General features: G+C 39.1%; 1 protein-coding gene across 3 annotated transcripts in view; it reads left to right on the top strand.

Annotated features, from left to right (window-relative positions):
- Positions 1-13,893, top strand: part of arfgef1 (ADP-ribosylation factor guanine nucleotide-exchange factor 1 (brefeldin A-inhibited)) — a 101,160-nt gene extending 87,267 nt beyond the window's left edge. For 2 of the 3 annotated variants that reach the window (XM_041813967.1, XM_041813969.1), the window contains 9 exons: positions 1,408-1,543; positions 2,446-2,584; positions 2,850-2,922; positions 3,956-4,115; positions 4,194-4,333; positions 5,463-5,634; positions 5,780-5,918; positions 10,515-10,632; positions 12,606-13,893. In XM_041813967.1, the coding sequence (XP_041669901.1) occupies positions 1,408-1,543; positions 2,446-2,584; positions 2,850-2,922; positions 3,956-4,115; positions 4,194-4,333; positions 5,463-5,634; positions 5,780-5,918; positions 10,515-10,632; positions 12,606-12,833 (1,305 nt within the window). In that variant the 3' untranslated portion in view covers positions 12,834-13,893. The remainder of the gene's footprint in view (positions 1-1,407; positions 1,544-2,445; positions 2,585-2,849; positions 2,923-3,955; positions 4,116-4,193; positions 4,334-5,462; positions 5,635-5,779; positions 5,919-10,514; positions 10,633-12,605) is intronic. The other variant, XM_041813968.1, reaches the window with a different exon arrangement.
- Positions 13,894-14,436: the final 543 nt, after the last annotated feature.

Consider the following 14,436-nt stretch of genomic DNA (forward strand, 5'->3'; position numbering starts at 1 on the left):
CCGAGAGGGGTGGAGTCAGATAGCTCAGAAACATTTAAAGCCACAGACACAGAAGCAGCTCATTCTGAGCAGGACTGAAACAAAAGGGTTTTTTAGACATGCGTAAATCCAATAGTGAAGTGTTTTTTCAGCAACAACCTTCACAGGCATGTTTTGGGGACCTCTGAGACCAATATAAACTTGTTTTAAAGGGGTAAAATATGTCCCCTTTAAGACCTGCGGGAGCACTAGTGCTCCCAATGCACTTCCATATTTAACCGCGGGTAGATTTGCAACCAAATGAGATAGAGCAATAATTCTTTTTGCATTTAAAACCAGAGGAGTAACACTAACATATCACACATTCATTGTGTCCCAGAGTTCTGTTTCCTTCCAGAAATATCCTTCCGTCTTTTGCAGAAATGTAAAAAGCTCACACATCAAAAACAAAACACTGTAATATGATCAGGACTGCTGCCTTTCACAGCACTTCTTACTTTACCTGTATAGATGATGTATGATGATGCTTTGTCTGCATGAAGCCTATCACATTGTTTTCTTGCAGGTCACAAGTCACACTCAGCATGGTCTTCTGCAAACATATATGCTCAAAAGTACCTGGCACACTTAGATTTGTTTGCACTACTGTAAATAGTTCATTTTTTATAAACATGCTGTCTTTCTGCAAATTGAGCACAATTTCATTTTGTCTTCATTTTTTGCCTTCACTGGTAGGTCATAAAGGGTTAAAGGAGTAACACTTACTGGAGGCTAATGCCACTACTACTGCTACGTACCTCATATGACTCAACTTCAAAAATGCTGAAATATTCCTTTAAGTTCCTCAGAGTTTAACCGTTATGAAAAAAGATTGAAAACAACATCTGGTTTCTCTGCATTACTGCTTTTTTAACCACTAGTGCTCCTTTCTCTACATTATCGCCCACTGCTGTGCTTTCCTTCTTTCTCTCTCTGCAATTGTCTGACCAATGAGATTTTGATCAGATGAGTACTAGTTGATTGATTATACAGCACTGAAGGAGCCACAGTTGCCAACAGAGCTGTCAGTTCATCTGATGTTAAAATTTATTTATTTTTTTTACAACAAATACAAATAAAAACTAAACTTCACAGAGGAATCATCACTTGGACATCAATAAGCTAACTTAAATGGCCAAAATCATGTTTGATGCATTTTAGTTTGAAGTTTACCCATGGTCCCTCTGTTTACATGGAGGATGGGGGCTCATGACCTGTTAAAAACAGTACGTCACTTGGAGGGAGCTCTAAACTTTAGGCTACCCTTTAATAAAACTGTCATATTGTCCATCTTTTTGAACAGTTTGTGCACAACCCACTGTTGTTAAGTCTCTGTGTTTTGTGGCTTGTTGATGAAAAATCTCACTGAGCTTGTTTTTTAACCATCAGAAAGCAGAGTGGATGACCACCACCTGTAACCATGCACTTTATGCCATCTGTGACGTCTTCACACAATACTTCGAGTCCCTCAGTGACGTCTTACTGGATGACATTTTGGCTCAGCTCTACTGGTGTGTACAACAAGGTGAGAAATCTACCCTCTAGCTTCAGATCTTTGGTGATTTTCGTGTGCAGCAGTAGGCTCCAGAGGGTTTTTTCACAAGTTGTGACACAACAGAAGAGGAGGGGGTTTGCTATTGATGCAGTCAGAATAATGAGAGCAGCTGCTGGCATGGGTTTTGACCTAAAGCCCTGCTGCTGTGACCAAAATAAAAAGGATTCCCTCTTACAGCTTGTGTGCTACATCAGTACTGGTCCACTCTATAAAAAAGCTGAAGTGTAGCTAATCAGTGCATGTTTTCAGTGTATCTGGCTCCTTAGAGAAGTAGATAAAAAGGCATAAATCTAGGGAGAGTTTAGACTCCGTAGGGCTGGCCAATTAAACTAGATTGAATCGCAAAATGGCCTGCGGCAATTTTCAAATTGTAGAAGGTGCAGTATTTCTTTGACCTGAAATTTGTGTCAAATACCAGTTTTAAACTTCTTTTTTGTAGCAGCAGCAGCAGCAGAGATGTTATGCATGACATATCATGCAGTCATTCAGGTGCCATTTATTTAGGATAGTCTACAAAAATCCTACCTTCATAATTTTTGTACTTTTTTCTATTTAAATATAAGAATGACAAAAACTCTTCAATGCAATAATTCATATCCAATTTGCAATAAAGTCGAAATCATAAGATATAGACACTTTTAAAGAATCGTTTAGCCCTTGTTTAGGAATGAAAGAAAGTTAAGGAATAATCAAATAGCAATTTTAGGGGAAAAAATTGCAATTTGATTATTTTCCAAAAGCATTCAGCCCTAGACTCAATGCATCTTAACTTTTTCCATTGTTCTTCATTTTCCCCTTGCCTTGTCCTTTCTCCTCCTTTTTCTTGATCCCGCCCTTCTTCATCCTCCTCCTCTCCATCCATGCTCCTGCAGATAATGAGCAGCTCGCACGTTCAGGCACAAACTGTCTGGAGAATGTGGTCATCCTGAATGGAGAGAAGTTTTCTCTGGAGACCTGGGACAAGACGTGTAACTGCATGCTGGACATCTTTAAGACCACTATCCCACACGCGTAAGCTGCTGCATCTTTTATTAAACCACCTTCTATTTAAAGTCAGAAAGCCATTTTTCTTTAATATGTTGTTTAACATCTCTTTTTTTGTATGTAAAGCAAACCAACATTTATCCAACTTTGACTATTACTCAGCAAACGCTTCAACCAAATACAGGCTTCTTTGGCATGATGGATTTTCTAGCTGAGATGATTTTACAGCCAGGAAGTTGTTTGTTATTTTGTCCAGGAATGAATGTGATTTACTGGGTAAACTGTTTTTCAGGCTGTTAACATGGAGACCAGCAGGAGCAGAGGGAGAACACTTGACAACACAAAGTCTGTCAGACAAACAGCTGGTGAGGAAATACCCTACTCTTCTGCTCAGAGTGTGAAGGACTCGTTATTTATTTTGCTAGCATACGCTCTTTGCCTGATTTGTTCAAGCTATTTGCATATCTCTTTGAGTTTTTATTACCAGGAAACAGACTGTTATTCTTCTTTCTAGCACATTTTCATTTCCTTTGCATGATTTTTATCCCTGTACTGTTTGTCTAATGCAGCGTTTCTCAACTCTGCTCAACCAAAGAGCCAAATTATTGAAAAATACCTTTGCAGGAGCCACAATCTAATTGGTGAAAATTGGTAAAAATGGGTTAAAGTAGCAATAAAAAAAATAAGTTAAAGGGGGGAAATGGTCAAAAAGCAGCAAAAAAGGGTGAAAAGAGGCAAAGTAGGCATAAAATGCCAAAAACTGGGTCAAAAGCGACAAAAATAGGGAGAAAAAGGGGCAAAAAGGGCAGAAATTTGGGAAAGAAGTGACACAAAAATGAGTAACAGGTAACTAAAATGGGCAAAAAGCAGCAAAGAGTCACAAAAATTGGGGGAAAAGTGGCATTTAAAGGCAAAAGGCGGCTTATGAGTGAAAAGTGGCAAAAATAGCAAAAATCAGGATAAGAGGGTCAAAAACTTTGGAAAAAGGGCAAAAACTGGATAATAGGGACACAAAGGGCAAAAAGAAGTGGCAAAAGTGGGCTTAAAGCAGTAAAAACTGACTTCAAATGGCAAAACATGGAAAATAATGGGCAACAAAATGCATATTAGGGCAATGGAAATCTGCAGACATAGAAGAAAGGTTGGCAATCAAAGCCAACTGTATAAATGTGGGAAACAAACTGATTAATGTGACTTGCAATTGATAACTTCTGAGGTCAAAGGTTCCTTTTTTTAAGGTTTTCTGGGGGATAATATTTCAAATTAAGACATAAAAGAGCCACAAATCCTCTCAAATGAGGAACATGTGGCTCAAGAGCCACACGTTGAGTATCACTGGTCTAATGTAAGCATGATGTATGTCTAGTTTTGCAGTGATTCCTTCTTTTTTCCTCCCAGGACTCCATTTCCCAGAAGTCAGTGGATATCCAGTCACGCTCTGATGACCAGCACTCTATCAGCAGTGCCGATAGAGCCGCTTTGGAGGGTCGCCGGCAGAGTCAGTACAGCTCAGCCCCAGGCATGTTGGAGGACGGCTCCAGAGGCAGGACCCCAACAAGTACGCCTATCGCCACACAGACTGACTGTGTGTGTCGTTTATATTTTCGTTCTAACAGATGTCTTTTGTGTCCCAAAGAAGTCCAGGAGCAGCGTTTATTCTCCGCCCTCCTGATAAAGTGTGTGGTGCAGCTGGAGCTCATCCAGACTATTGATAACATCGTGTTTTTTCCCGCCACCAGTAAGAAGGAGGATGCTGAGAATTTTGCTGCTGCTCAGGTACAAACAAAAAACAAGATTATTCTCTGATATCAGCACATATTTCCTTTGTCTTGGTTTGTTATTGAAACTGTAGACCAGGGATGTCGGACTCGATCACAGCAGGGGCCAAATTCTGAATTTTGGTCAGTAACAAATTATAGGGAAAGAAAACGTAACATTGATGATAAACGATTTTGAAATTTAAAAAAAAAGTCACAAGTTAAAATTGTGATCTTTAACAGTTAAAATACTAAAAAAATTTAAAATTGAGAGTTTTAAATGTCAAAATATGAGATAAAATTCAAAACAATGAGTTTAAACGGTCAAAAGATGACATAAAAAAATGTAAAATTTTGAATCTATAAGGTCAAAAAATGGGATTAAAAGTTATATTTAGGGGTTGAAAATGTCAAGATATGAGAAAAAAAATCTAGAAGGTGAAAATATGAGATAAATTACATATCAAGAGTTTTAAAGGTCAAAATATAAGATAAAATTCTAAACAATGAGTTTTCAATGTCAAAATATGAGAAAAGATTAAAAATATTGAGTTAGAAAGGTCCGAAGATGAGCTAAAATTTTAAGATTTTAAATAGAAAAGGTTAATATTTGCAATTAAAATACTGAGTGTGGAGTTGAAAATGTTAAAATGTAAGATAAAATTTAATTTCATGAGTTTAAAACTTCAAAATATGACTTAAAAATTAAAATTGTAAATCCAAATGGTCAAAATATGAAATAAAAGTCCAAATTTTGATTTGAAAATATCAAAATATGACATTAGAATTCAAAACCATAACTGCAAATTAGAAAAAACAAAATGAAAACACAATTTTTTTCCCACATTCCTGACTTTTTAACAAATTATTTTAACTCTTTACTATTTCTCTCTCTCTGACTTAAGAAGGATATTTTCAGTCATTGAGGTTGTGTTTACATTGTTACACTGGAGGAAATCTGCAGACCTCATACTGGTGGGCAAGTTGTAATAAAAATATGATCTGATCTGGTGGACCGGGTGTAACTGTGTCACGGGCCGGATTTGGCCCCCGGGCCTTGAGTTTGACATCCCTGCTGTAGACTGCCTTTATCCCTTTTAATACTTCCACAGCCAATAAGAACATTTCCTGTGTTTGTCCTGTTAAAGCGGGACGTTGCGTATGCAGCAGACGTCCCAGTGGAGACCCAGGACCAGGGCATGTATCGCTACCTGACCTCAGAGCAGCTCTTTAAGCTGTTGGACTGTCTGCTGGAGTCGCACCGCTTCGCCAAGGCTTTCAACTCCAACAACGAGCAGAGGACATTACTGTGGAAAGCAGGTAGAGCAAAGAAAGGAGGCTGTCTCTGTGCCTTTTTTACCCTGGTAGCTGGAAGCTGAGACTGTGATAAGCACTTGGCCTCATGCTGTGTCGACAAAGTAAAAGGGTTTGAGTTTTACTTTATATGTTTTTGTGTTTTTCCAAGGTTTTAAAGGAAAGTCGAAGCCTAACCTGTTGAAGCAGGAGACCAGCAGCCTGGCGTGCGGCTTACGCATCTTGTTTCGTATGTACACGGACACGAGCCGGCAGGACGCCTGGGAGGAGGTTCAGAGACGGCTACTCAAGTAAGAAACACGATGTAGCAACATCACTCTAAAACTGCTTGATCTTTTAGTAGCAGTAGAGATCAAGATTAGAGATACATCCATCAGTCATCACCTAGACGGAAGTTTCTGGTGTTTAAATGTAGAATAAAACATGAAGTTAAACAAACTGCAGCTCCACGACTGTCCACTTGAGGCTGATTACAAAAGCCCTCGCAGCCCATCACAGAATCTGATATCACAAATAAACATGTTTACAGCCTGATCTATTAAAAAAAACAATCTCTTTGGCTTTTTCTTTCCTGCCAAATATTTTATAGGGGTGATTTTTTCTTATAAGTGATCTATTTTGGATCACATAAATATGGAAGCCCATTTCTGCAACTTAAAAAAGATAAAATTTCAGTCATGCAATTAAAAAAAAAACATAAATAAATCTTAAGTCATAATTGTAATATAAGGATTCAAAGTTTTGAGATTAAAAATTCGTTACTATGAGATAAAGTAAATCATATTTATGAGGTAAAACGTTACAATTTGGAGATAGTAACACATTATGATGAAATAAAGTCATAATTACAGGATAAACTTTCTCATAACAAATTTCATCTCAAAGTTATGATTTACTTTCTCATAATTTCAATATTTTAGCCCATAATTTTAATCTTCTCTCCTTTTATTTTCATTTTAAATCTCATAATTGTAATTTACTTTCTCATAAATAAAACATTTTTTCTCATTATTTTGAATTTTCATCTTATAACAATGACTTAGTATCTTTTAATTCCAAATTTTAATGTCATAACTATGATTAACTATCCCATAATTTAGGCGTTTTGTCACATTCTTATGATTTTCTCTCATAATAGTACTTTTTTATCCAAAAATTATGAGTAACTGTCTCATAATTTTGGATTTTTCACCTCATATTATGACAAATGACTACTTTAAAATTTCATCTCTTTATCTCATAAAGATAAATAAATTACTATCTCATTATGTTGAATTTTTATTTATTTATTAGTATCTCATAATTTCAATGTAGAATTTTTTTTAAGCATTGCCAAACCTTCCATTTTTCTTGATTAGGAACAACTAGACATGATAAGGGGCTGGTCTGACTGTCTGGCAGGTGTGTTGTAGCAGTAGGATGCCTAGCCTCCAATTTCCACATACAGCTATCGCGCCAAGATCTGCTGGTGAATCGTACTGCGGAGCAAATCGCCCCCTCTCCAGTCCATCATAGCATTTCCACAGCCGGCGCTCCAGTCCGGCAGTGTTGCGTCCCTGGAGCGCCACTCTGCTCTGCTTCGTTCGAGATTGGCTGCAGGTCTATTTTCAGCGCCGGCCGGTGCCAAACTTCACCAATTCCCGTAGATCAGAAAGTTCAAAACAGGAAGTCACAAGCGTAGAATGTCCGGTTCTTTCAAAATACAACACAGTGCGCATACTCGGGACCATAAATCATCACTATATCAACATTACATCACATCCTGCAGCTAGAGCAAAGGGTCACCGAGAGGTCAGTGGGTCACAGAGCTACATTGGTGCCATTGACGAGGGAAAGTTAACTTTTGGGGATACTTAGCCAAAGGATTTTGCATAAAACCAAAGGTCCTTTAAGCAAACATTAACCTTTTAACTTCCTAATGTACACACCCAATGGCAGAAGCAATAATATCATGGACTTAAATGGAAAGGTTGATAGATTAACCCTAAAAGGTAAAATCGTCTGCTGTTGACATACTATTCCTTCGTGAACTCGCAGTTCTCCTGTGATCTCTGCCCGCTGATCAGGGCTGTGCACCGCGGTGCAGCCCCCTAGTCATGCTCCCAGTGGGCGAGGTCGCTCGCCTTCAGTCAGAGCAAACCCACGGCGCTTCTGTGCACGGCACAGTTGTCCTATGTGGAAGTTGCAGGTAAGACTGATCAGCTCCACCTCAAACTGGTGAAGCTACTGTATAGATTTATATAGATAGATACACATTACACACTTACATGATATTTAGAGAGTATGCTGTGACGTCAAAGGCAGTGCTGCTCCTCTGTCTGAGTGGCAGAAAAATTGTGATGATGACAATAATCAGGAAGGCTTAAAGGCTTTATTTCAGCTGGAAAGAGCCATCTTATCAGTTATTATATCTGAGGATGTTCAGAACAGAGCATCAGCTGATGGAATACATTTGAAGTAATGGTACTACACTGGTATGTTAATAAAGCCAAAAGATGAAGCTGGTCTACTTGATTTATGACCAAATATCAGTAACAGGCCACTGTGTCACTGGGTGAAAACTGACAAAATGGGGAGAAAATGTGGCAAAAAAGGGCAGAAAGTGGCAAAATTTGGGTGAGAAGAAGAGACAAAAACATGACAAAAAATTAGTGAAAAGTGACTTAATTGTGCAAAAGCCAGCAATAGATGGTAGAATAGGCAAAAAGCAGCAAAGAGTGGCAAAAAATTGGTTAAAAAGTGTTATTTAATGGCAAAAGGAACCTGAAATGGGTGAAAAGTGGCAAAAATAGCAAAAAGTAGGATAAGAGTGGAAAACCAGGGGAAAAAGGGCAAAAACTGGACAAAAGTGGCAAACATGGACAAAAAGTTGCAAAAAGAAGTGGCAAAAGTAGGCTTAAAGCAGAAAAAGATGGAATTAAAGTGGAAAAAAATTGTAAATGAGGGCAATGGAAATACGTATACTAAAAATAAAGGTTGGCAATTAAAGCCAACTGTAACAGTGTGAGAAACAAACTGATTAAATTGACTTGCACTGGATCATTTCTGAGGTCAAAGTTTGCCTTTTTTAAGCATTTATGGGGCAATAATATTTCAAATTAAGACTCAAAAGAGCCACAAATCATCACAAAAGAGCCACATGTTGAGTATCACTGGTTTAACCCATGATAATCTATAAATAAAGAGGATAAAATAATTTTCAAAAAAACAACATGGAATACTCAAGGTTAAGACAGTTAATTTACAGGGAAAAAACCCTGTTTCTTTTACTTTTAAAGTCATAAACTAGTATTTTTGAGATGAGGTCAAGAAGTTAAAAATTCAACAACTGTTTTCAGTTGATTTTTTTTTTAATTTTGGACTTTACACTGATTTAAATTTATGATTCAAGTGAGTTTGTAATGTCAAAAGTGCCGACTTTTTAAATTCTTAAATTCTGTGAAAAATCTCTCAAAAATGTTACCTTTTTTCCTCAAAAATTAACCTTTATCTTTATTTTTTTAATCTCTTTATCCACCATCATACATTATTTTTCTAATCATGATTTTTTAAAATATATTTGCATCTAATTTTGGCATCATCAGAGCAGAGGGGCCTGGTGCCCCCCCTAGGGGTCCCAAATTGGGAACCACATCTCTACATAGGGCTCACAGTTATCCTGAGATAATGTGAATCAACAGTAACGTTTGTGTCAAACAGAACCAATCAGCACCTTATCCAGGATCTTTTCCAGTATGCCTGTAAGACATCGGCTTATCTGATCATTAACAGTTCCTTCATCTCGTAGTCTTTGTGTGCGTGTCTGAACATGAATGTGCTCCCTGAGCTGAGGGCCATTTTATCGGTCAAGCTGTGGTTAGGGTCAACACGTCTCTCACACATTCACCATCACTCTCTCCGATGTGTTAATGCAGATATCACACTTCTTCAGGCAGGACTGTCAGAGCCAACCTCACAGGAAGGAGAAATCAGGAGAGGGCACTAATTTGATGTCACTATCAACACAGTGAGCACGGCGAGGCGGCTGTCTGAAACGGATGCTGTGTGCTGCGTAGCTCCGAAGGAATGATCTCACTGATGTTTCATTGTTCAGTCAGCACTGCTGTCATCGCTGCGTCTTTATTCAGTGTCTCACAAACAGCCATCACCCCTTTCTCTCCCAGCAGCCTCACCCAGAAACTGATGATGATGATGATATAAATCAGAGTCATTGCCTGTATTTACAGCTTGAAATTATTATTACAAAGAAGATTAGAAAGGGAAGAGGAGGAGAGGGGGGAGGAAGGGTGGTTACATGCAGATTAGCTCAGAAGTCTTAATTCATTCAGACATTATGTGTCATCATGCCTGAGCTTTATCTTTATTTCCCTTTTCTCTTAAACACATGCCATTGTTCCATACAGGAGAATAACAGGCACACATTTATTACATTATTAGAAGCTCGGGGCCAGGGTTAATTACTGCAGGTGGAAAGCAGATTTGGGAGACGGTTAGGTCACAAGAGTGGAGTGAAAAGGAGCAGTGAGGAACTAGGAAGAGGAATAAAGGAGAGAGGGGAGGACAGATGGTGCTGGTGTCAGAGGAGAGCTGCAGGGTCAGAGGAGAGAGATCAGAGGATGCAGGGGAAAAAAGTCTTGATTGTTTTTGTTCAAGCCTCCGTCAGTGGATTTAATTAGCAGTAAGTGAGCAAAAACAATCTTCATCATCATAACTACACAGTCAGTTTTCCATGGGATAAACAAAGCGGAGCGGCAGATGCTTTGTTGCAGCAATTCTTCACAGAACGAGGCTCTAAGAAGATTGGTTTCTTTTTCTGTCATGTGCGATTGTTCAGTAGTAATTCACAGACATTTCTGAAAGCTTCTCTCTGTGTTTGTTTCCTGCAGCGTATGCAGTGAGGCTGTAGCGTACTTCTTGGCTCTGACCTCAGAGAGCCACAGAGAAGCCTGGACCAACCTGCTGCTGCTGTTCCTCACCAAGGTGCTGAAGATCAGCGACGAAAGGGTGAGGAGCCGCAAATCTTTTTACTGACTGTGGAGAACCCTCCGCATTAAATACATACAATAAAACAACGTCTTGCATGTAGAATGAGCAGATAATTCTTAACGCCTAGAGCTGACCATGAACATTGCATTGTAAATGGAAGAAAAAAAAAAACATTCACAGAAAGTACAGTGCAGTGAAAAAGTATTTGCCCCCTTTCTGATTTATTTACATATTTATCACACTCAAATGTTTCAGATCATCAAACTAATTTTAATATCTCACTTTGGCCCACTCTTCTTCACAGAATTGTTTTAACTCAGCCATATTGGAGGGTTTTTGAGCATGAACTGCCCGTTTAAGGTCACACCCCTGCATCTCAATTGGATTTAAGTATGGACTTTTTACTTTGCCACTCTAAAACCTTAATTTTGTTTTCTTGAGCCACTCAGAGGTGGACTTGCTGGTATGTTTCGGGTCGTTGTCCTGCTGCATAACCCAAGAGCTCTTGAGCTTGAGGGCATGAACTGATGGCTGGAAGTTGGTCTTCAGGATTTTCTGGTAGACAGCAGAATTCATTGTTCCATCAATCACAGCAAGTGGTCCAGGTCCTGAAGCAGCAAAGCAGCCCCAGACCATGTTGGACTGTTGGCATGATGTTCTTTTATTAAATGCTGTGTTATTTTTACTCCAGATGTAACGGGCCACACACCTTCCAAAAAGTTCAACTTTTGTCTCGTCAGTCCACAGAATATTTCTCCAAAAGTCTTGGGGATTATCAAGCTGTTTCTTGGCAAATGTGAGACGAGCCTTTGTGTTGTTTTTTTGTCAGCAGTTGTTTTGGCCTCTGAACTCTCCCATGATGCCATTTTTGCCCAGTGTCTTTCTTATGGTTGAGTCATGATCACTGACCTTGACTGAGGCCAGTGAGGCCTGCAGGTCTTTGGATGTAGTTCTGGGTTCTTTTTGACCTCCTGGATGAGTCATCGTTGAACTCTTTGAGTCATTTTGGTTGGCTGACCACTCCTGGGAAGGTTCACCAATGTTCCCAGTTTTCTCTATTTGTGGATAATGGCTCTGACTGTGGTTCGCTAGAGTCCCAAAGCCTTGGAAATGGCCTTGTAACCTTTTCCAGATTGACAGATTTCAACCACTTTGTTTCTCATTTGTTCTTGAATTTCTTCTGAATGTGGCATGATTTCTTTCTTTTTGAGATCTTGTAGCCTACTTCACTTTGTCTGACAGCGTCTATTTAAGGGATTTCTTCCTTCAATAAATCTGGCGGTAATCAGGCCTGGGTGTGGCCAGTGAAATTGAACTCAGCTATCCAAAAATGGTGGTTAATCACAGTTAACTCGTGATTCAACAAGGGGGGGCAACTACTTTTTCACATAGGGCCAGATAGGTTTGGATTTTTTTAATAAAGAAAATCATCATTTAAAAACTGTGTTTTGTATTTACTTGGGTTGTGTTTGTGAGATATTAAAAGTGGTTTGATGATCTGAAACATTTAAGTGTGATAAATATGCAAAAAAATCAGGAATCCGAAAGGGGGCAAATACTTTTTCACGGCACTCTATATGTAATGTGGCCTTACAGACACTTTTTGTGGAACTGTTTTGAAACTGGATACTAAAAAAAGATTCTGTTTCTAGTGGATAATGTCCGTGTAAACATGGCATTACAGCGTGTCCTAACTTTACGCCACCCAAGTGAGTGTCAGCAACAAAATCAGCTTGATTACATTGATTCCTATGATAGCGTCCTGAGGGCCTGCAAGCAACACAGCACAGCACGGCAAACTGTTTTTCTAATCTTTGTCTCTGTCTCTCACATTTACATGGAAATATAAATAAAGAGTAAAAGGAGTAGAAGTAATAAAACAGACTTAGATTCCATCTGTCACTCACTGATGTTTTGTATAATTAAAATAAATTCTTAAAATGTTCTTTTGACTGTTATCTTTGTCCCCTCTCCCCCCTTCCTCACTCCAGTTTAAGGCCCATGCGTCCAGGTACTACCCCCTGCTGTGTGAGATCATGCAGTTCGACCTGATCCCTGAGCTCCGGGCCGTCCTGAGGAAGTTCTTCCTGCGTATTGGCCTCGTGTTTCACATTGCACAGCTGCCCGAGCCTGAAGCAGAACCTCGGCCTGCTTGTGTCGAGCAGGAGGCGGAGATGGAGGCGGAGGTTGGGGAGGAGGCCGGGGAGGAGGCCCAGTGATGCTGCACCAGAAATCCTTCAGCTCTGTGCTCAGCTCTCCACCTCGTTCATTCAGAAAAATATGACTCTAACGGCTGATTTCAAATCGGCTTATTGGTACCACCTACCTGCACCCTCAACCCCCGTTACACGCAGACACACAAACATTAACATCCCAGACGGAGTTCATGATATCACTGAAAACAGTGATGTCCTAAAAAGGTGTAGCGATGCCTCCACTGGATTAAACTACTGATCAATAACTGACAATATTGTATCTGATCTGCTCAGAAGGAACATGTTTGTGCTTCTTACTGTATATTTAAAATCAAGAAAGGTTTAAGCAACATGCAAAAGGACATATTCAGTGACTAAGAAATGTGACACACATTGATAGTAATGATCTCTCTGTCTGCACAGCAGATGGCTAACATTAGCATCGATAGCCTCTTGGATGATACTAGTTGTACAGATCTGCCGCTATGTAATATAATCTTATAACACTAGATTTCATTTATTTTTGTTCATTATTTTTTCCTCCTCTGGATTTGCTGCACTTGATCTCTTTTTTGAATGCACTGGAGATTTTACTTTTGTGATAATTTATTTGACTGTACCATCTCCTGCAGATTGTCCTATACAGTATGATTTGTAATTGAACAAGACCACGGAAAGTGAAGGGTTAAATTATTCCATTTTATATGTTCTTATGTTTTTAAAGGAGATTCAGTGAATGATAACTGGGCTTCTGAAACTGGATGGTAAGAGAGCAACCTGATTCTAGCTGCTTTTGAGTCACTAGTCTGTTTTTATGTTTAGTTTTCACTTGTGTACAAAATCAGAAGTTAATAATATATTTAATGTTTTTTTTTCTTTGGTTTTGGGGGAAAGTTATATATAGAGAGAAGATGAGAAAAGTTAGCTGTGCTTTAAGAGTGAATGGGATGCATTCCTGCTCATGGATGTAGAAAACAAAATGTATATGATACAGCAATGTAAAGTTTTCTATGTTGCAAAAAGATTATGTACAACTTTCTGTACAAAATATCATCTGGCATTCTAATCAGGTTCTAGGTCAATAAAGTTTTTGAACTTGGTTGATTTGAAAATTGAATCACTGACTTCTAAATGCTGCTTATTTTCTCTAACAATTATGAACTCAATGGTGAACGAAGGCTGCATGGTGGTGCAGTGGTTAGTGCTGTCCCCCCACAGTAAGAAGATTCCTGGATCGAATCTCCATCAGACAGACTTTTTTTTTTTTTGTGGAGTCTGCATGTTCTCCCTGTGTGTGCGTGGGCACCATCCTGATGTTCTGGCTTTTCTCATAGTCCATAAACATGCTCGTTAGGCTGATTGGTGACTCTAAATTGCCCGTAGGTGTGATGATTTTTTTTATCTCTGAATTGCAGCCCTGTGATTGACTGGCAGCCTCTCTAGGATGAGCCCTGCCTCTCGGCCAGTGACAGCTGGGATCGGGTCCAAAACCCTGTAACCCCAAACAGGATAAGTGGTGTAGAAACTGGATGGATGGATGAGAAATTGGATTGTTTGATGGATAATGAGCCAGGGCAACATTAAATATTAAAACTTTTATTCCAAAATAAATCATTTTGGCCACAAC

This window comes from Cheilinus undulatus, linkage group 19, assembly GCF_018320785.1.
Source record: "Cheilinus undulatus linkage group 19, ASM1832078v1, whole genome shotgun sequence".
NCBI lineage: Eukaryota > Metazoa > Chordata > Actinopteri > Labriformes > Labridae > Cheilinus > Cheilinus undulatus.